The 25,991-nt window shown below is 35.7% G+C and overlaps 2 protein-coding genes across 5 annotated transcripts in view; both read left to right on the top strand.

Annotated features, from left to right (window-relative positions):
• Positions 1–21,650, top strand: part of ATR (ATR serine/threonine kinase) — a 94,791-nt gene extending 73,141 nt beyond the window's left edge. For 2 of the 3 annotated variants that reach the window (XM_032852399.1, XM_032852400.1), the window contains 12 exons: positions 1,733–1,875; positions 2,771–2,868; positions 3,603–3,835; positions 4,795–4,929; positions 6,411–6,611; positions 8,620–8,763; positions 12,421–12,571; positions 15,829–15,985; positions 16,100–16,253; positions 17,426–17,577; positions 20,092–20,197; positions 21,291–21,650. In XM_032852399.1, the coding sequence (XP_032708290.1) occupies positions 1,733–1,875; positions 2,771–2,868; positions 3,603–3,835; positions 4,795–4,929; positions 6,411–6,611; positions 8,620–8,763; positions 12,421–12,571; positions 15,829–15,985; positions 16,100–16,253; positions 17,426–17,577; positions 20,092–20,197; positions 21,291–21,464 (1,848 nt within the window). In that variant the 3' untranslated portion in view covers positions 21,465–21,650. Of the gene's footprint in view, positions 1–1,732; positions 1,876–2,770; positions 2,869–3,602; positions 3,836–4,794; positions 4,930–6,410; positions 6,612–8,619; positions 8,764–12,420; positions 12,572–15,828; positions 15,986–16,099; positions 16,254–17,425; positions 17,578–20,091; positions 20,198–21,290 lie in introns of those variants that run through there. The other variant, XR_004382053.1, reaches the window with a different exon arrangement.
• Positions 21,651–22,993: 1,343 nt separating this feature from the next.
• XRN1 (5'-3' exoribonuclease 1) overlaps positions 22,994–25,991 on the top strand; it is a 106,848-nt gene continuing 103,850 nt past the window's right edge. For both annotated transcript variants that reach the window (XM_032852396.1, XM_032852395.1), the window contains exon 1: positions 22,994–23,184. In XM_032852396.1, coding sequence (XP_032708287.1) covers positions 23,110–23,184 — 75 coding nt within the window. In that variant the 5' untranslated portion in view covers positions 22,994–23,109. The remainder of the gene's footprint in view (positions 23,185–25,991) is intronic.

Genomic DNA, 25,991 nt, shown 5'->3' with positions numbered 1-25,991 from the left:
TCCTGCTCACCAGGGATCCTGCTTCTCCCTCTCCCTCTGCCTCTCCATTAAATAAGTAATTGTGCTTATGCTCTCTCCCTCTCCCTCTCCATTAAATAAGTAAATAAAATCTTTTTATAAATAAATAAATAAAATCACTACCATAAATTTGCTTAAGCCTAGAGGAAAACATGACAATGATGAGAGAAATGGAAGATATCCAGACAAACAAAAGATCTGGATGTGATAATTGATCAAACTATACATATAAGATTTGTGTATTTTTCTGTATATAAATTTTATTTTCGAAAATAAATATTAAAGACTTAAACCAGAAAAGAAGGAAGGAGGAGACAGGTAAGAGGAAAGGAGGGTAAAATGATGGTAAACCAGCCTGAGAAATACCTTTTTAAAAGAAATTTTAATATGTTGCCTTATTCCCTTTGCTTCTATGACTAGATGGGGGAGGGATGCTGGCAGCCTTGTACCTGTGGCTGGTTGGGCACATGAATTCAGCATCTGTTCCATATATCTAGTCATGTCATTCTCTCCTCCCTCCGCAGACAGGGTGCTGTCTGTATATTGGCAGGATTAGGTTCAGGGAAAACTCAAGATCTCATTTATGTTCCTAGTTCAAACTATGTTCTCAGACTTGCTTGAATTAAGAGTGGAACTTCATTTTTTTTTTTTTAATTTTTTTAAAGATTTTATTTGTTTGACAGAGAGAGACACAGCAAGAAAGGGTAACACAAGCAGGGGGAGTGGGAGAGGGAGAAACAGCGTTTCCGCCAAGCAGGGAGCCCGAGGCGGGGCTCCATCCCAGGACCCTGGGATCATGACCTGAGCGGAAGGCAGATGCTTAATGACTGAGCCACCCAGGTGCCCCTCAAAAAATTTTTTGATAGTCTGCCATTCTGTATGTTTTGTCTCCATCACATTTCAAATAGTATTGTTTTAAAATAAATACACAAATACTTAAAAGGCAGGGAAAGGAAATGAACAGGGGACAGTAGAAATGGCCAGAAAGGTAGGAGAAAACTTTGAAGATTGTGGCCTCACTAAAGCCAAGAGGAGAAAGTATTTCAAAGAGTAAGTGGTGTGGACAGCAGAAACAGATGCTGAAGAGAGTTCAGATGAGATCAGAACTGGGAAGGATCTTTTAGATGTAAGGTGTTGCTTTTGGAGAATGCCAAAGACTGAAACCTTGAAATAGTTTGAGGAGTGAATGAGAGATGAATTCTTAGAAACCTGATTTTAAAAGAGTTGGGAGGAAGGGCAATAACCCATGAAAGATCTTGGAAAAAAGTAAGGTGTAATTTTTTTAACCATATTTTTATGCTCCTAAAGCCCTATCCTCAGAGCTTTGATATTTTCCTTTCACTGAGATCTTTTTGATAATAAAAACATACATATAAACACTTTCATAGAATACTTTAGTCAATCTGGAAATTATTTTGATGATATATAATGTAGCAATGTAAATGGAGTTTTCTTTTCTTAAATAGCTAATTATCCCAACACTGTTTCATGTTGGCCAGTGGACAACTCACCAGCCATCCTGAACCAACCAGCCATCCTGAGAAAACCTTTCTAAGATAATTCTTTGTCCAAATGAAAGAATCACTCTGCCTTTGACTTTGCTCTGCTTACATGTGGCTCTTAAACTTTTTGATCCCTATTCATCTATTCATACTTTATTTCCCAGTATAGTATGGGGTTTTCTTAGGTGAGTATCTGGTGTTGTCTTTTATAGGATGTGACCTTGTTTCTGCCAGAGTGGGAGGATGGGCATTTTTACCTTGCCAAGTACTATGACAAATTGATGCCCATGGTCACAGACAACAAAATGGAAAAGCAGGGTGATCTCATTCGGTATATAGTTCTTCATTTTGGCAGGTAAGTGTGAGAACTGATATGTGCTGATCAAATATGTCAAATAGACTCTTGATCTTGAACTGTTTTCACAGATTTTAGCATATTCAGGATGTTTTCTGTGTTACCGCTGATTCAGTCTTTAACCTTAGATGAGATATTAAGTTTTTCTTTATATCATTCTTTATTCCTTTCAAAAAATAACTTATTAATGGAAAAAGTAAGGTGCATTTATACTTTTAAATTCAGTAATACCAATATTATACAATGAAAATTAATTGTCCTTCCCATTCTAGAGCCTCATCTCCTGAGTCCCCCTCTATAAAATTCCAGAAGACCCTAAATATAATATATTTATTGGTTATAATTACCAGTGGAATGTCTCCTTCCTGCCCATTCTGCTAAGAGATACTATATATGAAAATGCTTTTGACATTAGACTTATAGAAAGAGCTTATCTCTTAGACTAAGTAACAGGTAAAATATAACTTGATTTTATATATTAGTGTATTATAATTACATAGCATATTGTCTCATGCCTGTTTATATTTTCACATATTATTTCCTAAGAAGTAATAATGACATTCCATTCATTCTTTTTAAGATTTTATTTATTTATTTGAGAGAGCAAGTGAGCATATGAGTACGGGAGGGAGGGGCGGGAGGAGAAGCAAGCTGAGCAAGGAGTCTAATGCGGGCCAAGCCCAGGACCCCGAGATCATGACCTGAGCCAAAGGCAGACACTTAACCAACTGAGTCACCCAGGTGCCCCATGTCGAGGATACTTTTGGATAATTATTTGATCCTGCAAACATTTTCTGTTTTTATCTGTCAAGTGATATTTTAAGTCTTTACATTTTAATTCATATAATGCAAAAAAGAGCACTATGTTAATAGCATCTTTTCTATATAATTGCAGATCTCTCCAATATGGAAACCAATTCATATATCAGTCAATGCCACGAATGTTATCACTATGGCTTGATTTTGGTGCTAAAGCATATGAATGGGAAAAAGGTATAATTTTTTTATGTAAAAGTTTTAAAGGATAAGAAAAATTTTAACTTTGATATAAAGTCACATTTGTCTTGACAGTCTAACTTTAAAAAGCTAGGAATGAGTTTGATGATTTAAATTGAATATAAATGTGAGCAAGAATATTAACAAAGAGGAGAAACACTGAACACATAGACAAAAGTTACTGCAATTCAAGGCTGCAAATGAGAATCTACTCATTCCTTCCTGAACCTAATACATATTGAGAGATACTAGTTTAAGCCAAATAATTTACCCTAAAAGTTATAGTAGAGTGTGACTTGTTCTGTGTTTCTAGTGAAAATTAATAGTCCTTGATTTTTTTAATGGCCCAAAATATGTTTTCCTATTTAGACAAAGACAACTATGTTCACAAATTGGCAAGTGATCTAGTTTTAGGTGTGGGAATGACATATATTGTAAGCCTTTTTTTTTTTTTTTTTTTTTAAAGATTGTACTTATTTATTTGACAGAGAGAGATCACAAGTAGGCAGAGAGGCAGGCAGAGAGAGAGAGGGAGAAGCAGGCTCCCTTCCGAGCAGAGAGCCCGATGCAGGGCTCAATCCCAGGACCCCAGGATCATGACCTGAGCCGAAGGCAGAGGCCTTAACCCACTGAGCCACCTAGGCGCCCCTTGTAAAGCCTTTTTTAAAACAAAATTTTTCTTCTGTAAAATGAACTGATACACTGTTTTTTTAACTTTGACTTTTTTCCAGCTGGCCGTTCTGATCGTGTACAAATGAGAAATGATTTAGCTAAAATAAACAAGGTTATCACAGAGCACACAAATCACTTAGCACCGTATCAGTTTTTGACTGCTTTTTCACAGTTGATCTCCCGAATTTGTCATTCTCACGATGAAGTTTTTGTTGTCTTGATGGAAATTATAGCTAAAGTGTTTCTAGCCTATCCTCAACAAGCAATGTGGATGATGACAGCTGTGTCAAAGGTAATATAGTCATCACAGTAGTGTCTTTTTCCATTTTATATGGCATTGATTATTTAATGCTAATATGAAGATGCAAGTTCCAGTGTTTCTTAGATTAGTAGCAAAACATGTTTTAAATATTTGAAAACAAGATAAATTAAAGCATTATGTATCATGTTAAAATTCAGAACTATTTACCATATCAAATGAAAGGACTAAAATGTTAAGATCAAAGAATTCAGTATGTTTTTTCTCTATGAAGTCAAATAAACTATTAGTGCTTGGTATAAAATGGTAGCCTATTTTTTCAAGGTGTTTTATCCAAGCTATGAACCTAAGCTATTAATAATAGAAAAACTTTATTGCATTATTAATGGATATTTATAAGATGGTAAATATATTCAATTATAAATATTTTAGAGAACTTGGAAAATACACAGGTATAAAAAGGAAAATTAAAATTCACTAATACTATTAATATTCTTCTATATTTTTGTTTGTGTATTTTCTATGCATATTTTAATGCTAAGTTTGGATTATAGAGATCTATAATTTGATATTTTTCACCTAACATTTTTACCATAGCATGTTCCTATGCATGAAATATTCTCTGAAGACAAAATTTTAATAATTATATAAAATTCTATGGTAGTTAGCTTATAATTATTTTCTATAATTTATTTAACTGCTGTATTTCCATTGTTTTGCTCTTGTAATAAATACATCTAGATACATATATATTTATTCTTATTTCTCATTATTCCACCAAGATAGAGTGTAAGAAGAGAATTCATGAAGTCATAGGATAACAGCATTTTTGTGGTTGTTGATAGCATTGCCAAATTGATTTCCAGGAAATTTGATCAGTATAAATTTGATCAGTAAAAATTACTCATCATGAATACTTTTTAAATTGTATCTATCAAAATTCTGGGTTTTTTTAATCTCATATAAAACTATATTTAATTCTTTTATGACAGTCTTCTTATCCCATGCGTGTGAACAGATGCAAGGAAATCCTAAATAAAGCTATTCATATGAAAAAATCCTTAGAAAAATTTATTGGAGATGCAACTCGCCTAACAGACAAGCTTCTGGAATTGTGCAATAAACCGGTATGATCATAAATCTTCCCACTTACAGACCAGTGTTGGATCATTATAAAAAACTTCTCTATGATTTTAGCAGGTTTTCTTTCATTCGATTTAATTAAGTTAAAATGCTAACATAAGTAGGTATACACATACATAAAAATTCATTAAATTGTATACTTAAAAATATGCAATTTACCTTAATAAAATGGTCTTTAAAATTTCTAAAGCTCTTCTTAGTGTAGATTCTGAGGGTAAATTATCCATATTAATTAGAAATAATTTAAGTAGAGGGGTATGAAATAAGTCGTAAAAATATAAATATGTAAAATACTCAAAGTCATTTCTGTTACTGTTTTGTGTTGTATCTTTAAATTTTCAGAATTTATTACATTAACCTACATATATGAGAGGAAAGATGATTGGAGTTTTGGTTTTCATTTTATTTCATTTCATTCTGCCAGTACATACTTATTTCATTGCCTCTTGGCAGCATTAATGCTAAGTGAAACGAAGATAAAGAAGACATGCTCTCCTGCATTGAGGTGTTGATAGTGTTATAGGGAGCTAAGGAGATGGTTATTATCTAGTTTAATAACTACTTTTTTCAGTATACTTGTGTCTAGAGTATGAACAACATACTTACAGGGGTAACACTCTTTTACTCAAGGAAACAGAAGGGAAAAAACCCTAAACCTATGTATAGAAAAGGTAAAAGTAAGGAATAAGGATAGTTAGGAGGAAGGGGAAAGTCTTTACAGTTAAATAGCTAGATTTCACTTTACAAATATTCAGTCTATTAGCTGTTTATAGGTGAGAAAATACAGACTATTCTCTTTTTTACCTTCCCTCATCAGTAAATACCTTGAAAGAGTAATCTGCTTTTGTTATCTATTTTAGTCCTATTTGAGTAACAAATGTTATGATAATAGCCAATATTTATTAAACCCTGGCACTTTTTTAAGTGCTTTACATGTACAAGTTTTCAGTTCTTTATCTGAAATTTTTGTGGCCAGGTAGGCTGCATTTAGGAATTCAGAATTTTTCAGATTTTTCAAGGTAATATAATAGTATACGTACTCAATATTCAGTGTCCCTACTGAGAGTATTCTGATAAAGTATCCCATAATCAGTTACGTAACTTTCTGCAGTGAAATGTATTAATCTTTACTCTAAGTAAGAAGTTCAGGTATCATTTTGCTGCCTAAGGAGATTTGGTACAAAAAAAAGCTTGATCTCCACAGCTCTTTGGATTTTGGAATGTCTGATAAATAGATTGTAGGCCTTTATTGTCTCCATTAGTCATTAAACAGTCCACTGGTATAGAGTGCAAAAGAGTGCAGAGGGTAAGTGAGATATATAACAAACTCTTAGAAAACTGCTGACTGCTTAACCATTGTAACTAAAATATTGTAAAAGTAAAAATTTTGTTTTGGTTGAGAATAAGTGTTCTGTAATTCAGGGTAAACCCATGAAAATTAAAATGTACTATTTTCTTTCCCCAGGTGGATGGAAGTAGTTCCACATTAAGCATGAGCACTCATTTTAAAATGCTTAAAAAGCTGGTAGAAGAACCAACATTTAGTGAAATCCTCATTCCTTTACAGTCAGTCATGATACCTACTCTTCCATCAATTCCAGGTGCCCATGCTAACCATGAGCCATTTCCTGGGCACTGGGCCTATATTGCAAGCTTTGATGATATGGTAAACTTCAATATTATGTAACTATAACTATGATTTTTAAATTTAGTTAAGTTAAAAACTTCAAATTGGGGGTTTTTTTAAAGTGTTTTTCTCGGAGACTAAGTGCACTATTTTTTCTTTTTAGAGATCTTATTTATTTATTTGAGAGAGAGAGAGAGAGAGCATGAGAGGGTCAGAGGGAGAACCAGGCTCCCTACTGAGCAGGGAGTCTGATGCAGGACTCCATCCTGGGACTCCGTGATCATAACCTGAGCTGAAGACAGTCGTTTAACCAACTGAGTCACACAGGTGCCCCCTAAGTGCATTTTATTTGCAAAGAAAAAAACTACTAGAAATAGAGAAAAGTAAAACTCTCTTATACTGATGGGATAAAATTGAGTGTTAAAAATCCCATGTTCTCAATATCTGTGACCTATAAAAATATCCATATGGAGAAGATTGATAATTTTCCAGTGTGTATTATGATGAATGAGAGCCATGCATCTTAAATAGCATAATAGAGAGATGGTTCTTTCACCATTTTTAGCTTTCTGTGTCTTCCAGTGATCACCTTTTCTCTCGTAAGCTTCTCTGGTACATATTGCTAGCATTATGTGTCTGTTTCTAACCAGTTACTACCTTTGTACTGTCAACTTTTCAACTATATACACTTATCTTCTCCAGTGTATTGTAAGATAGTGTTCATGCTTATTCTCCTTTTAATCTTGTACTAGAACAAGATTGTACTAGGACAGTGCCTTTTAAAAAAACAACAAACCCATGTTAAACTAAGTATTTTGATTTTTTTAGATGCTTGTATTGTTTTAGTATGATTTCTCTTTTTCACAATTTGATTTTTCCATGCTTTCTTTCATCCTGAAAATGGAGAACAAAATACTTTGTTTATACTTCAGGAGGAAGTAAAATTCAGCTAAGAAGAGCTTGATTTTTTTTAAGTATAACATGTGACTATGAATATGTGACTATTTTAAAGAAGTGGTACTAGAGCATTTCTAAGTAAATACTTTTGAAAACTGTTTGTTCCAATAATTCTATGTATCAAAACGTTTGTTTAATTGCTTCAGAGCCAGGTACTAAACCACATAATGAAATAATTCTTACTTACAGTCATGCTTTATTTTTAACTTAATAGTATTCAGTTTATTAACTCACCTCATTAGGTGGACTTGATTTTGGAAGAGTTTCTTTTTTCTTTTCTTTTTTTTTTTTCTTCTTTTTAAGATTTTATTTATTTATTTGACACACATAGAGAGGTCACAAGTAGGCAGAGAGAAAGGAGCAAACAGGCTCCCTGCAGAGCAGAGAGCCAGATGTGGGGCTTGATCCTAGGACCCCGAGATCATGACCTGAGCTGAAGGCAAAGGCTTAACACACTGAGCCACCCAGGCACCGCTGAAAGAGTTTCTTTTTTCAAAAATCGAGTTACATTAAATTGTTAACCATTTCTTACCATTAAAGACATTTAAAAACAGTGTTTCCAGCTCTCAAGACAGGTTCCAAAAATCTTTTAGGGGCACCTGGGTGGTTCAGTCAGTTGAGGGGCTTCCTTTGGCTCAGGTCATGATCCTGTGGTCCTGGGATCCAGACCTTTATGAGGCTCCTGCTCAGTGGGGAGTCAGCTCCTCCCCTTCTCTTTGCCCCTCCTTGATGCTCACTCATGCTCCCATATGCTCGCTCTCTCTCAAATAAATCTTTAAAAAAAAAAATCTTTTAAATATTGTGGCTGTCCTGAAGAGGCTGCCTAAATTTGGATGTGTAAGTACTTATATTGCTAATTAAGTAATCCTTTTACTTTATAACCATTCCTAATGGGTGACAGTGGGTCTCTATTCATGGGCATTCTTTTCATAGACCATCAGTGATTATGATAAAAGAAATTATTAAAATAATAAACTTACTACACAGTATATGTTATTATATTCTTTTTGTTAGGTAACACAATATTTACCTATAAAAGTTTAAACAAAGAATCTTGACCTTAACTTATATATAACTCATTATCTTTTAGGTGGAAATTCTTGCTTCTCTTCAGAAACCAAAGAAGATCTCTTTGAAAGGATCAGATGGAAAGTTCTACATCATGATGTGTAAGCCAAAAGATGACCTGAGAAAGGATTGTAGACTAATGGAATTCAATTCCTTGATTAATAAGGTTTGGAGATAGTTTGCTTTAATTTTAGAATTACTCTACTATCATGTGATAAGAGCTTTTCATAATGCAAATAGATCATTGTTAAAAAGAGAATGAAATGTATTGCCTTTTTTGTTTTAATTGTTTTATTGGGATAAAACTTACATTTTAACCAGTTGAGTTCAGTTCAGTGACATTAAGTACATACACATTTTTGTACAACTATCACCACCATCCCTCTGCAGAACATTTTTCATCTTCCCAAACTGAAACTCCCTAGTCAGTAAACAATAGCTTCTCATTCCCTTCCTCCTCAGCCTCTGGTAACCACCGTTCTACTTTCTCTCTCATGAATTTGACTACTCTAGATACCTTGTAGAAGTCGAATCATACATTTTTTATGCCTTTTTACTGGCTTATTTCACTTAGCAGTGCCTTCAGGGTTCATGAATGTTATATTATGTGTCAGAATTTTTTTCCTGAGTAAGGCTGAATAATATACCACTGTATGTAGATACTGCATTTTGTTTATTCATTCATCTATCAGTGGACACTTGGGTTCCTTCCACTTTTTGCTCTTGTGAATAATAAATAGCTCTTTGAATCCCTTCTTCAGTTTTGAGTATTTATCCAGAAATGGAATTGCTGGTTTCATGTAATTTTTTACTTTAAAAAATAACATTACTCTAAGTTGCTGGGGGGATGGTGGGGAGTAGGGACAGGGTGATTGGATTATGGACATTGAGGAGGGTATGGGCTATGGTGAGTGCTGGGAAATGTGTAAGCCTGATGATTCACAGACCTGTACCCCTGGGGCAAATAATACATTATGTGTTAATAAAAATAATTTTAAAAATAAAAACAGTGTTAGCAACTCTCAAAAAAAAAAAACATTACTTTTACTATATTGAGAAAAACATGTAGCACATGTTAGGGAAAATATTTTCTATTTAATATTTAAATTATCTGTAATAGACTCTATCAGATGTGTTTGTTTTAGTGTTAGACAAAATATATTGGGTTCTATTTTGGGGTTTTGGGTTTTTTTGTTTTGTTTTGTTTTTAAATGATTTATTTATTTTAGAGAGAGAGTATGCAGGGGTGGGGAGGGGTAGAGGGAGAGCAAGAGAGAGAATCTCAGGCAGACTCCCTGCTGAACACAATCCTGATGCAGGGCTTGATCTCACAACCCTGAGCTTATGACCTGAGCTGAAATCAAGAGTTGGATGCTTAACCAACTGAGCCACACAGCTGCCCCAGCTTTTCTTTTTATCAACACACCACTTAAAGGTGATCATTAGTATTTTTTTCGGTTTATTTGGTAAGTGCTTGATTTCTGTCTCAGAGATGATATGAGAAATTTTATTAATTTTATGGATGACCTTAGGTATTTTGATTATTCTGTGGCCAGGTATTTGTAAATGCATAGCAGCTATTTTTTCCATTGGTGAAAATTAAACCATACAATAGAAAGATGAAATTTAATTATTTTTAAAATAAACTTCTTGTCCCTCCTCTCTATCCTCTCCCCATATTTCACCGGCACCTCTTTTTTTAGCAGGAAAAGTTACGGACTTTCAACATAAAAAAGATGCAGCAACAGATAACTTAATTTTTAGAAAAGAATAACTATGGTTTGTACTTAGTGTAACCAAAAATAATTTAAAAATTAATATCATGTTAAAAACCCATTTCAAAGGCACTAAGAAGGATTATTTTTTATTTAAAATTCTTAGTAAATTGGTAACCTAATTCACTGACCATTAGTTTGTTCATCCGAATCTCCCTTAAGTGTTTTTCTGGTTAGGGGCATCAACTGGTCTGGCTTTAGTTTATAAATTTATCCTAATCAGCTTTGTCACTGATTATTTCATTACTGTTCCGTCACATTGCTATGGTAAAATACTATAGCCTGATTATGAAAAGCTACAGTCTATATTGGTCTAGGGGACCACAAACTGATCTTTACATGTCATTCTTTTTTTCTTTTTTTGTATATTTTTTAAATTAACATATAATGTATTATTTGACCCAGGGATATAGTTCTGTGAATCGTCAGGCTTACATACTTAACAGAACTCACCATTTCACATACCCTCCCCAATGTCCATAACCCAACCACTTTCTCCATAACCCCCTCCCTCCAGCAACCCTCAGTTTGTTCTGTGAGATTAACCCTTAGCATGGTTTGTCTCCCTCCTGATCCTATCTTGTTTCATTTTTTCCTTCCCTACCCTCCAAATCCCCCACATTGCCTCTCAAATTCCTCATATCAGGGAGATCATATGATAATTGTCTTTCTCTGACTGATTTCTCTCAGCATAATACCCTCTAGTTCCATCCACATCATTGCAAATGGCAAGATTTCATTTCTTTTGATGGCTGCATAGTATTCCATTATATATGTATACCACATCTTCTTTATCCATTCATCTGTTGATGGACATTGAGGTTCTTTCCATAGTTTGGCTATTGTGGACATTGCTGCTGTAAACATTTGGGTGCACATGCCCCTTTGGATCACTACATTTGTATCTTTAGGGTAAATACCCAGTAGTGCGATTCCTGCGTCGTAGGGTAGCTCTGTTTTCAACTTTTTGAGGAACCTCCATACTGTTTTCCACAGTGGCTACACCAGCTTGCATTCCCACCAACCATTTAGGAGTGTTCCACTTTCTCCACATCCTCGCCAACACCTGTCATTTCCTGACTTATCAGTTTGAGCCATTCTGACCAGTGTGACGTGGTATCTCACTGTGGTTTTGATTTGTATTTCCCTGATGCCAAGTGATGTTGGGCACTTTTCATGCGTCTGTTGGCCATTTGGTTGTCTTCTTTGCAGAAATGCCTGTTCGTGTCTTCTGCCCATTTCTTGTTTGGGTTATTTGTTTTTTGGGTGTTGAGTTTGATAAGTTCCTAATAGATTATGGCTACTAGCCCTTTATCTGAAAATGCTGTTTGCAAATATCTCTTTACATGTCATTCTAATACTGTACTGTTTGGCTGACATTTATATAGTCTGTTTATTCCTGAAGTTTAAAAATATGTTTTTGGTTAGTGATTGTGCTTTTTAGTTGGATAGGTTGCAATTATATTTGTGTGCTTAGTTTATTTATTTCATACAGTTTCAGAATTATACAAAATATTGTTCATCTTTACCTAGAATAATTCAGGATTAATCCGATGAGATGTAAAAAGGTTTCTTCTACTAGGAGACAGTTTTTCAAATGAAGCCATAATATTAAATTGCAAGACTAAAATGACATTTTGAGGTTATTAGAAAACTCATATTTTTTGTTTAGATAATCAAAATTAAACAGCAGTTTTTGTGCCCAAGGACTTAATATTTCTGTAATATCTATAAAGCAATAAAAAATAAAAGAACATTTTGTTCTTGTTAAATATACAAGTATAATATTTTGAACACAATATTGTTGTCACATTAACCATGAATAATCAAAAAGAGCGACTTGCCTGACACATCTTTAATGATTTGGAAAAGACTATAGATACTATCCCAGTAGCTTCCTTTCCTATCATTCTGAAGAATTATTCATCTATACCACATAGTAAACTTTAACTGAGTTTCTTTTGCTATGAAATGAATAATCTTAAGATATATTTGACATGACATTTGGAAATTCTGAATTTTTAAGTTTATGTGTTTTTTTTTAATAGTGCTTAAGAAAAGATGCAGAATCTCGTAGAAGAGAACTTCATATTCGAACGTATGCAGTTATTCCCCTGAATGATGAATGTGGGATTATTGAATGGGTTAACAACACTGCTGGCTTGAGACCTATTCTGACCAAACTATATAAGGAAAAGGGTACTAAAATTAATTCTTAAAATATAAATATATGACTATAAAATCTGACAATATGCATAATTATTAAGATGTTATTATACCTTTTCTTGTATGAGCCATAGTAGAATTTCTAGGTCAAATGAGGTTCAATATACAGTAGTACTTACGTGTTTTTCTTCCTAGTGTTTTATTCCCTTTCTTATCCTAATTATATCATTATCCCAAAAGAATTTGATGTAGCTTATAAGAATGTATGAATTTGATGTAATTTATAAGAATGTATACTAAAATTTGTTTCTTCACAAAGGTATGGGTTAGTGATTCTGAAACTACTTTATGTGTATACTCAACTTTAGCAAATAAATAAATATGTTATGGATAATGAGAGCTAGCTTTTTCACTGTGAGAGAAAGAAAAGGAAAGGGAAGGCTAGATAGAGCCACAAGTATTAGATTGGAATTAGAGTCTCCACCTGGACAAATCTGGGATAATTTGGGCAACAAAATAAATAATGGTATAGTATTAGATTAACTCATGGAATAAAATAAACAAACATGCTGGGGCACCTGGGTGGCTCAGTGGGTTAAAACCTCTGCCTTCGGCTCAGGTCATGATCTCTGGGTCCTGGGATCAAGCCCCGCATTGGGCTCTCTGCTTAACGGGGAGCCTGCTTCCCTTCCTCTCTCTCTACCTGCCTCTCTGCCTGCTTGTGATCTCTGTCAAATAAATAAATAAATAAATCTTTTAAATAAATAAATAGACATGAATCCATACTGATATAAATAAATAATTAAGTAGGGAAGTAGGAATAGTTCTTCCTTACAATAGAATTACAGTGAATAAATGTAGAGAAAATGATGGAAATAGAAAATAACCAATTAGCAAGTACCACAGTAATAATTGTTGCAGGCAGTGAATATCAATGGATCCTAAAATGAATGAGCAAAAGTGTGATGAGAAACAGGTTATTTGTTTGGTCTCAGAGTATCTCCCCACAGCATACTTATTGTAAAGGGAAAAAAATAGTAACTTTACAGTGGAGAAACAAAAATATAAGTCGTTAGAACTCTTTAAAAATGTCAAAGTAATGAAAGACAAAGAAAGAAATTTCCCAGATTTGAGGACATTAAGGAGACATGACAGCTGAATGTAATATGGGGTCCTGAGTTGGTCCTGGTCCAGAAAAAAAGACAGTAGTGGGACAGTTGGTGAAATTTGAATAAGATCTGAAGGTTAGTCAATAACATTGTAACTTTCAATTTCCTAATTTAGGTAATTGTGCTATTATTATAAAAGACATGAACATTAAAAATAGTTGGGTGAAGAATATATGGGTATTCTTTGTATCATTATGCAATTTTTTGTATGTCTAGAACTATTTTGAAATAAAATTTTTATTGCATATGATGCAGTACATTATAAATAAATAGATGAAGTTATCAGAATAAGGTAGAAAGTAAGTGTATTCATTTCCCTAGGGCTGCTGTAACAAAGTCCTACAAACAAAGAAATGTATTTTCTCACAGTTTGGTAGGCTATGAATCCAAAATCTTGGTGTCAGTAAGGCCAGATCTCTGATAGCTCTAGGGGAGAATCTCTTCCAGGCCTTTCTGTCAGCTTCTGCTGTCTCCAGCAATCTTTGATGTGCCTTAGTTTTATAGATGGATCATTTCACTCTCTCTCTTGTCATCACATAGTGTTCTAAGTCTGTATGTCTCTGTTTTCTCTTCCTATATAACATTTTATTTATTAGTCATATTATAATAAGGGCCCACCCTAATGACTTCATCTTAACCTGATTATATGGGCAACAACCCTCTCTTTCAAGGTCTCATTCACAGGTCCTAGGGGCTAGGTCTTAAACACATTTTTTTGAGGGTACAGTTAACCCATAACAATAAGTGATACTGATAAATTACTGTATTATTGTGCTAAGTATGTTATATACTATTGTTAATAAGTCTGAGTATCTCTATTTTATATACAGTGCCAAAGGTTAAGTAACGTACCAAGTTCACAAAGCTGATAAGTTGCAGAGCTGAAACTCAAAGACTGGACTCTTATTGCAAGGAACTTGCTATTGATATTTTATTAGAAAGCTAAAATATTATGTGTGATTTAATTATTGCTTTTGGATTTTTAAAAATAGTAAAAAAAATTTTTTTATATCATAAACACACAGGAACTGTAACATTTGAATCTAAAAACCCCAAATCCTTGGGCAGCGGGGTGGCTCAGTTGGTTAAGTGGCTGTCTTCGACTCAGGTCCTGGGATCGAGCCCCACATCGGGCTCCCTGCTCAGTGAGAGCCTGCTTCTCCCTCTCCCTCTGCCTGCCACTCTGCCTACTTTTGCTCTCTCTATCTCTCTATCAAATAAATAAATCTTTTAAAAAAAATAAAAACAAAAACAACAAAAAAACCCTCAAATCTCAAACTTGTCCATAAAACTTTTGGCCATGATTCGGGTATAAAAAGTACCAAACCAAGGTGGGCCTAAAAGGCACTTAATATACAGGCTAACCAGTGTATCAGAAGAAAAAGTTCTGTTTCTCCAGTTGATTTCCATTGTACAAGATTAGCTCAAGAACCAGGTATACAATAAAGCCTATGGGCTAGCATTCATACAGAGTAAATTATTTCAGAGCACCATTGTAGGTTTTTTTAATAATGATTCTGTGTGGATCTATACTACATGCTGAGGAACAGAGAAATCACTATAATTTTAGTGAGGGCTGCAGCATTTTTATAATTCCAAGGGTACTCTTTACATTGGATTTATTCTGAGTGATATTTTCTGGAATTAGTTGATTCTACAACATTAGTTTCAGTTGACATTTTCTTTTTTTTTTTTTAATAAGTTTTTTTTAAATTTTTTTTTTTAAGATTTTATTTATTTATTTGATAGAGATCACAAGTAGGCAGAGAGGCAGGGAGAGAGAGAGGAGGAAGCAGGCTCTCCGCCAAGCAGAGAGCCCGATGTGGGACTTGATCCCAGGACCCTGAGATCATGACCTGAGCCGAAGGCAGAGGCTTTGACCCACTGAGCCACCCAGGCGCCCCTCAGTTGACATTTTCATCAACAAGTAGCTTCACTTCAGATAAGTATAGGGAAACATAATGTGTTATTTTATTATAATAAGTTTACCTATGCATAATTGCAATTTTTCTGTTTGTTCTTGCTTTTTTGTTTAACAATTTGAATAAAAATAGATTTTTTTTAAAAGTTGCCTATTTTCTTCTTTGGCTTGTGATTAATGGAAAACACTCTACCTTGCAGGAGTTTATATGACAGGAAAAGAACTTCGCCAGTGTATGCTACCAAAAGCTGCAGCTTTGTCTGAAAAACTCAAAGTGTTCCGAGAATTTCTCCTACCCAGGCATCCTCCAGTTTTTCATGAGTGGTTTCTGAGGACATTCCCTGATCCTACATCATGGTAAGTTACCAAGAAGATAATACATTGTTATGGTTAATGTTTAAAAAAATATTTTAGATTTATGTTGCCTCATGTGGCATAAAGCTATTTGATAAGCCTTGTGCTTTTCTTTAGGTACAGTAGCAGATCAGCATACTGCCGTTCCACTGCAGTTATGTCAATGGTTGGTTATATCCTGGGGCTTGGAGACCGTCATGGTGAAAACATTCTCTTTGATTCTCTGACTGGTGAATGTGTACATGTAGATTTCAACTGTCTCTTCAATAAGGTAGGTGATGTGACTTACTTTAGTAATTGTATGTTTTCTCCCAATTTCCTTTGTTCAACAACTGTTTTTCTTAGACATACCCATTGGTGGCAGTTATAGTCACAGTTGAGTCACACTAAGAGTTTGTTGACTGGTTTTGATTGGTGAATCCCTGAGTCCTCAGTAAAGCAACTTAAGATGAAGAGAACTCAGAATAGTGATACAGTAAAATCAGCACTGAACTTGAAATCCAAAGGTTCAAGTTCTGACTCAGTTCTTAGTTATGTGAACATGGGCAGATCAGGTCATTTTACTGAGACTTGGTTTTAGAGAGATGTAACAGTTTAATGTGAGGGTTTCCAAACCCGGCAGCATTATCAGAATCATCCAAGAATTTAAGCAAAATATGCAGATATCTAGCAGACATCCGAGGAGATTCTGTAGATCCAGAGTGGGGCCTGGGAATAAATTAAGGTGGTTGGACTCTCCCTAAAGCCCCTTCTAATTTTCCAATGTTAATGATTCTAGAAGGAAGACTGGTAGGTTAACCACCAATTTTCTTCATCCCCATTTTCTATGGATTGCCTTCTGCTGTCACAGGAAACCAAGAAAGGTCATAGATACACATGAGATCAAATTAGAGTTAAACCACTAGTATATGTTAAAACATACAAGAAAGGAATTTAGGGAAACTCAGTAAGTTTGGGGATAAAAAGGCCTTATGGGAGGCAGGTTGAGAATGGCAGAAAGTAAATGAACTGGACTTCATTATATTGTATGTTATATATTCTGTCTGAGGGATATGAACATCTAACATTTGGCTGTTTCTCTTCCTTTCCTGCTTTAAAGTGAAAGTCTTAAAAAGAAAAATATAAGAATATTTGGTTTTATTTTATATTATTCAAGAAGAACAATAAGGAAGTTAATATGATACTAAATGTTGAAAGAAATAAAAATTTCTCTATAGTAATATTCACTATACTAATTCAGTGACAGGTGATCATCCATCCTCTAGATCAAAGATAGAGTTACATGGCTCCTTCGTGACAGAGGCCTTTAATGTCATTAAAAATACAAATATTTTGACAGTACTTTGCACTTTGCTTAGCATCTAGACATGAAGTTCTAACTTTTTTGCATAAAGGTTTAAAATTTTAACATTGTTACTTTTTAATAAAATGCATTGTTTTAAGGGAGAAACCTTTGAAGTTCCAGAAATTGTTCCATTTCGACTGACTCATAATATGGTTAATGGAATGGGTCCTATGGGAACAGAAGGTCTTTTTCGAAGGGCTTGTGAAGTTACAATGAGGCTGATGCGAGATCAGAGAGAGCCTTTAATGAGGTAATTACGTGTGTTTTGTAAACAATTTAACAGTAATCTTGAATGTAATTATTGGTTCCTAAATATTGTTTTTTTATACTAGAAGCCACTTTGCATTGGTTGAAGTAGATTTTTTTAAATAATAGCTTTTTTTAAAAAAAGATTTTATTTATTTATTTGACAGAGAGACAGTGAGAGAGGGAACACAAGTAGGGGGAGTGGGAGAGGGAGAAGCAGGCTTCCCAGGGAGCAGGGAGCCTGATGCAGGTAGGGCTCATTCCAAGGACCCTGGGATCACGGCCTGAGCCAGAGGCAGATGCTTAACAACTGAGCCACCCTGGCGCCCTAAATAATAGCTTTATTAAGGTATAACTTACAGTTCATTGCAGCATTGTTTACAATAGCCAAGAAGCAACCTGAGTGTCCATTGATGGATGAATGGGTAAAAAAAACTGTGGTGTGTACACACACACACACACACACACACACACACAGGAATACTATTCAGCCATAAAAAAGAAGGAAATTTTGCCACTTGCAACAACATAGATAGACCTTGAGGGCATTTATGCTTAAAGGAAATAAGTCATACAGAGAAAGACAAATATGTGAGATCACTTATATGTGGAGTCTTAAAAAAATAGAACTACCTTACGATCTGGCAATCGAATTACTGGGTATTTACCAAAAGAATAAAAAAAACTACTAATCCAAAGGGATACGTGCATTCTGATTTTATAGCAGCATTATTTACAATAGCCAAGATATGGAATAAGTCCAGGTGTCCATCAATTGACGAATGGATAAAGGAGATGTGGTATATGTATACAATAGAATATTATTTAGCCATAAAAATGAAATTTTGCCATTTGCAATGACATGGTTGGAGCTAGAGAGTATAATGCTGAGTGAAGTAAGTCAATCAGAGAAAGAAAAATACCATGACTTTACTCATATGTAGAATTTAAGAAACAAATCAGACAGGGAAAAAAATAAGAGAGAGAGACAAAGCAAGAAACAGACTCTTATTATAGAGAGCGGTCTGATGGTTACCAAAGGGGAGAGTGGGGGGATGGGTGAAATAGGTGATGGGAATTAAGGAGTATACTTGTCATGATGTGCACAGGGTGATGTATGGAACTGTTGAGTCACTATACTGTACACCTGAAACTAATATAACACTATGTTAAGTAACTGGAATTAAAATAAAAGCAAATAAGAAAAAATAAAACCTGAGCTTATAGATACAGAAAACAGACTGGTGGTGGCCGTCAGTTGGGGGTGGGGGATGGGCAAAATGGATGAAGGTACAAACTTTCAGCTATGAAATAAGTCATGGGAATATTATGTTTATGTTCTTGGAGCAACTGGTATTAACTACCTTATTGTTAATAATATTTAAAATAATACATGTTTTTGTTAAGAAATAAGCTGTCTTTTTTTTTTTAAGATTTATTTATTTGAGAGAGCACAAGTAGAGGGGGCAGAGGGAGAGGGAGAAGCAGACTCCCCACAGAGCAAAGGAATGTTATGTACAGCATCTTGTGAAACACTAAGAACCCCTTCCAATCTGGGGAAGTCAGGAAATAATTTCTGGAGGAAGTAGCTGAAACCTTAATGATAAATGGAATTGACTACACAAAGGGGAAGCGAGTGTTCTGATAGAAATATTAAGACAAGTGAAAGCATGGACTGCCTAAAAAGTGTAATCCTGTTTTCTAGAGCATACACTTCACGTAGAAGGCGCTGTGATGATCACACAGGTGGGCAGGGCTAGATTATGAAAAGTCCACATGGGGCCGGTTTACATGTTTACACCTAGTCCTGAAAACAACCAGAAGCATTGGGGGTTGGGATAAGAAGAAAATTTAAAAAAAAAAAAAAAATGAAGTCATCAGATTTTACCCTGTAGAAAAATTACAATTGCAGTCTGGGCTAGAGTCCAGAAAACTAGTTAGTGGACTATTTGAGTAACTTGGAAAAAAATGATGGTGCATTGGATGAGGTAGTGACAGCAGAAATGAAGGTAAATAGATTCTAAAGGGATTTAGTAGGTAGAATTGAGTGTTATAAGGAAGGAGAGCCAAGGGTGATTCCTAGACTTTTGTTTAGGACAAATGAGTGAATAATGTTGTTCTTTACCGATTTGGGGAATACTGGTGAAATAGTTTGGGAAAGGGTAATGAGTTTTGTTTTGGAAATACTAAATTTGAGGTGCCTACAAGAAATCTGAGTGGGTTTTTCCATAGGTAGTTTATATGAAGTGTACTGTATGCATTTAGAAATGGCACACAGAACTCACCTTGCTCTATTCTCCAAGAGCACCTCAGATCCCCGTCTATCTTCCCCTTTCCTCACTTTCCTTTCAACCCCTCAGTCCAAAACAGTAAGTTCACATCTTAATGATGCAGTACTAATGTGTATTATAAGAATATTACCATTAGCTTCTCATCCTTATTTTTCACCTAAATGTTGACTAGTAGTGACAATTCTTTTTACAAAGATAACATTGTATTATATTTATTTACATTTTAGTGTCTTAAAAACTTTTCTACATGATCCTCTTGTGGAATGGAGTAAACCAGTGAAAGGACATTCCAAAGCACCACTGAATGAAACTGGGGAGGTTGTCAATGAAAAGGTTAGTAGAAGGTGTAGCTTGATATGAGGTGACACAGTATGTCTCTATCAATGAGAATTGACTCAAAATACTGTCAGTGACTGGCCATTGAATACTCTGAAAATCTAGTTCTTTATTTTATTATTATTACTATTTTTTTTTTAAGAGAGAAAGGGAGGGGAAGGGGCAGAGGAAGAGGGAGACAAGAGAATCTTAAGCAAGCTCCATGCCCAGCACTGAGCCTGAAATGTGACTCAGATCTCACAACCTTGAGATCATGGCCTGAGCCAAAATCAGTAGTTGGACGCTTAACCAATGGAGCCACCCAGGTACCCCTGAAATGTAGTTCTTTAGTATGAAGGTGCCAATAAGTTTTCTTTATTGTCATTACTAATGTTAACATTATTATAATTTGTGTAATAAAGTTCAAGACACATTTGTTTAACTTCAGACGGTTTAGAATTATGAGATACAGTGGGAAAAGCTTGCAAATAGATTGCCTGAACTTACAAAGCAGCAGGTATCAACTTGAATATATGGCAATTTACTCCTTACTAACATTGGTTGAAGTCTCAAAGTTTGCAGATAATCATTTTTATTAAGTGAGAATAGATTGAGGATTGTTTTTCTAATAACATTCTTATTTTTGCATTTTGATAAGCTTTCTTATTGAGAGAAATGTGTACCATTCCAGGTAGCTTAGAACTCTATTTGCACTTAGTAACATAATCTAAATATTAGGCATTTAGAGTATTGTTGCTATTATTAGGATATTCATTCAAATGTTTTAGTCCTAACATTTTGGGGTACATTTTTTAAATTATTATTTTTCTAGAATTGTAGTGTTGAAGAGATTCCCAGGTATTTCACATAGTCCAGAAAAATGTCCATGCAGTTGATGCTAAATCAACATTGCAAGCCTCAAAATCAGTATCTCAAGTTGCATTTGTTTCATTTCTTCTCTCTTTTGCCTGTTTTGCTCCTAAAAAGGGGTAATGATTCACAAAATGACGTAAACATTTGTCAAACACCCAAAAAGTAGTAATTTCAAATTATCAGCATTCAGGTGTTATTAGGTTCTTAGCACTTATGATTTTCAATTTCTTCTTATTAGGCCAAGACCCATGTTCTTGACATCGAGCAGCGACTGCAAGGTGTAATCAAGACCCGAAACAGAGTGACAGGGCTGCCATTATCTATCGAAGGACATGTGCATTACCTGATACAAGAAGCTACTGATGAAAACTTACTGTGCCAAATGTACCTTGGTTGGACCCCATATATGTGAAATGAAATTACTTCAAAGAATATGCAAATAATCTAAAATTAGTACATTTTGGTATTACCTGTGATTGTTTATTCAGTTCCAAAGTACAGCATAAGTTTATGTTCTTGGAGCAACTGGTATTAACTACTTTATTGTTAATAATATTTAAAATAATATATGTTGTTAAGAAATAAACTGCCTTTTTTTTTTTTTTTTTAAGATTTATTTATTTGAGAGAGAACAAGTAGAGGGGGCAGAGGGAGAGGGAGAAGCAGACTCCCCATAGAGCAGGGAGCTTAACTTGGGACTCCATCCAGGGATTCCAGGATCATGAGCTGAAGGCAGATGCTTGCTTTACCAACTGAGCCACCCAGGCACCCCTAAACTACTTTCTTAATATATATTGTTCATTATAACTGGAGAAATGGGACATCTTATGTTTTTCTGTACTAGAAATATATATTTACAAGAAATAAGCCAGCCAATTTCATTTTATAACTTTTATGAGTTTTAAGTACTAGCTAGCAAAAGGATTCATTTGAACAGAAAATACGTTGAATAAATGCTGTAGGCACAGCACTATGCTAGATTCCTGCACAGAGCTACCTTCCCTGCCTTCTAGGAACGGACAGTCTAGTCTAATAAAACAGATATAAACATAATGCACACATAAAGTTCACTTAATAAAACTTTTGTATGGTTGAAAATGTAATAGAAAAAAATATAAACCAAGGGGCATGAATATGAAAACTAAATAATTTTAAAGATCTGTCATATGGACAGTTTACCAGAAAACAGAATCTAGTAGTCTTAGAAGACACTTAAAATTTCACAAGATTTTGTAATTAAAGATTTTAATGTCTCATTTTTTGTAAATTTTCTTGCTGATGTAAAATAATTCACAATATTTACAAAATAATGAGGCAATTCAAATAAATGGAAAAATTATAACAATTTCACTTAAGTTCTCGATATTGTACTTTTCTGTACGGGCTTAGAGTGTGATGGGAGAAAAACATGAAAACCAAGAGACAAGAATGTGAAAGTATACCATAGTTCTGAGGGGCGTCTAATGTTGACTTAAGGAGGAAACTGGGTGGGGTGGAAGGAAATTAGACATTTTTTCCAACAAATAATTTGCGGGAAAAAGTTTTTAAAAGAAGTTTTGATATAGGGTTATATTCCTCAGAAAAAAAACTTCCCCTTCCCCAAACAAAATAAACTAAACCAAAGAAATCACCAGATCTTTCCAAATCTGTGTTGAAAAATACTGAGATTAGTAATGCCAGGGCACAGTAGCAGGACAAATACCCTGTTCCAGAACTCTTCCAGCAGGTCCGTGAGGTGTTCATACCATTCCCACGTCTACTTATAAAGCACAGCTCGGTCAACCGACATTGCCAGAACTAAATATAACACACCCACACGTCCCCGCGCTCTTAAACGCAGCCACCAGGGAGCTCGGCGGAGAGCGAGAACCGGGATTAGAGCCCCGCCCCGGGGAAGCGGCCTGAAATCGGCCGCTCTAGGCCCGGCGACTGCTCTCTATGGTCGGGCGGGCGGTGTGTTGTCATCCGCGGAGCGACGGCCGGAGGCAGAGGCTTAGGCCCCGGCGGGGCGTTTGGTTTCGGTTTGGCCCTGACTGGAATTAGCGTTGACGGTCGAAATGGGAGTCCCCAAGTTTTACCGATGGATCTCGGAGCGGTATCCCTGCCTCAGTGAAGTGGTGAAAGAGCATCAGGTGGGTGAGCTAGGAGGCAGCGGATTAGGAGGCCGAGAACCCGGGCCCCGAGGCCCTCCCTCTTCCTGGGACAGGGCTCCCCAGCCTCCTCTTTCTGCTCCTCGTCTGCCCCATGATCGGTGAAGGGAAGGGAGGAGAAGGTTTGAAGATACCCTGACTATCAGAATGGGGGCGAAGACGTGGGTTTCATTTCTGTGGGCAGAGCCGCGGGCATCGCTGCAGTTCTGACAGCTCTGCTGCGGGGTAGGGCCGTCCGCGATTCGGAAATTAAGTCCAGGGCAGGAGCATTTTAGTGAGTTCTTTCCTTTCCTGCCCGGGGAGCTGCATATTCCCTTATAGAGGCAGCAGAGCCGGAGCAGGTATTCGAAGTCCCCCCATCCCCCCCCAGAAAGCAACAGACCAGCGTACGAACAATATAATCAGTGCCTCCGCGGTTGAGTCACCTTGTTTACTTTCCCTTATCGGGACCTGCATCCCACCCCACCCCCAACGCCTAGACTTCTTGACGTAGCTGATGGTTCATATTTATGATACCTTTCGTTACTCTTTTTCGATTATCTCAAAGGTCGTACGAATACCGTGTTCCAGGAGAAACAATAATACACTTGGACGGGCAGGGGCAGTTATTTGGAGACTTCGTGTGCGAGTGTGCGTGTGTGACAGAGAGGGAGAGAAAGAGAAAGAGAAATTGATTGTTAGAGCATAATACTAGTAATAATAATATCTGGCTTGTAATCCGGAATGTAATAATATCCCAGTGCAAGGGTTTTGTGTGGATTCCAAAAATGTTTATATATAGGAATTGTGGGGAGAAATAGTAAACAGTTATCTATTAGGTAAACTAGACTTTGGGTGATATGTTAGTGTTTGTCACATTTAATGATTTTGGTAGATCTCTTGTCCATTTTATATCTTACAGGAAAATCAGTTTTGATGTTTGTGTAGCTAATGAATCAGTTTTGATGGATAACATTTTATTAGTAGTGAGGGGAGATAATCCGGCCAACACCATCATGCTGTTTATTAAATTGGGGTTTAATCTTTTTTTTTTTTTAAGTACAATAAGCATGAAGATAGTGTGAAAATTCCAGAAGGGTTATTTTGTTGTTGAATTCCTGTCAGATTTGGTAAATGAAGAAAAGCTTACAAAAAATTCCAAAACAGTAGTTTATTTTTCATTTATTTGAAACATGGGTTGAGTCAGATTTAGAAGATAGTTCTTTCCAGAGAAAAGGGTAAAAAAAGATGTCTGGTACATTTCAGAAACAGAGACAACCAACTTTGGCTTTTCCTGGCTCATTCATTCAAGAAAATTCTGAGTGCCTGCCATGTATCAGTCACTATCATCTCCAAAGTGAAAAAAATGTGATCGTTATTTGGATTGACTTGATAACATATAATTTGTTCATTAATATTTTTGTTCTGTACTCTTTGGTGCAGAATTTGGTTTGGTAAAGCTGTCTTGGCTTCTCACCATCCTGAGGACTTTTTTTATTGAAGAACAAAAATAATCTCTTTAAGGCAGTCATACGATAGGTTTAAAAGGATAAGTTTAAAACGGCTTATCAAAACGGTGTCTTTCAAAAATGTTTGATTCTTGTAGTTAACAACGACCACCACAACAAAGAGAGCAAATATAATAAAGGGTTAGCAGCTATTCTCATAAGCAATATTTAAAAGCCGGTGAACCTAAGTCACCATGATTCAAAAGCTAGTCCTGGGAGGAAGAGAATGGGAGGAGGAGTAAATTGTGGGAAGATGGTGGTGGTAAAGACAACAACATCATTTTTGGTCTCTTTGATTCCTCGCACAAAAACAGAACAACTAGGGATGCCTGTGTAGCTCAGTCGGTTAAGTGTCTGCCTTTGGCTTAGGTCAGGGTCCTGGAGTCAAGTCCCACATCAGGCTCCTTGCTCAGTGAGGAGCCTGCTTCTCCTTCTGCCTGCCGCTCCCCCTGTTTGTGCTCTCTCTCTGACAAATAAATAAAATCTTTAAAAAAAAGGAACAACTTGATAGCAATGTTTGAAATCCATAGAACATTTATGAAAAAACCATGTAATATATCCCTGTGAACACCCAAATACAAGTAGGTAGGGACAAACTACCAATAGCCTCTAGACCCAGTTGGTGTTGGCATCCCTGCAAGAGGAAAAAGGAAGCAATGTGGCAATATCTGATGGACCTGAGAACAGGAGAACTGCAGAATATTCACTAAAAGACTATGTAGACCAGTTACGTAGCAGTATTTATAACTAAGGGGTTTTAAAGGGCAGGAGTAGCTGGCCTCCTATGAACTCTCATAACTGACTTGCCAAGGCATCATTCTGAGGCAGATATAGTAAAGGATGAAACAGATATGCTCCCTATACAAGAGCAAACACTTTAAAATGGAAATATTAGCTTGTGTCTCCTGTGCAATTTGTAGCAAAATGCATAGAAGACTGGCTTTAAAAGTGCAGGCACTGGAATAACATGTACACTTAAAAATGTTAAGATAGGAAAGTTTTAATGAACATTTTACCATAGTTTTTAAAAATGCAGGCACAAGAGTACAAATTATGAACAGGAACAATATCGTTCCTTAAGGGACCAAAATTGTTGAGAGGGTGGGGGTTTGCATATTGAAGTGCCACAGTATGTAAACAGATATACAGTATAGCTGTGGTATTGAAATTCCGTTGGAGGGTGATGATTAGGAAAAAAAACAAGTCTAAAGACCTACCTGGAAGAAGGACAATAGTGAAAGAAAGATTAAGAAATACTGCTCTAGAGCAGTTCTGCTTGGTTTCAAATTTAGCCCCAACACT

This window comes from Lontra canadensis, unplaced genomic scaffold, assembly GCF_010015895.1.
Source record: "Lontra canadensis isolate GAN:19392208 unplaced genomic scaffold, GSC_riverotter_1.0 scaffold6, whole genome shotgun sequence".
NCBI lineage: Eukaryota > Metazoa > Chordata > Mammalia > Carnivora > Mustelidae > Lontra > Lontra canadensis.
Note: the sequence above shows the minus strand (reverse complement) of the source record. Positions and strands in the feature narration are given on the sequence as shown.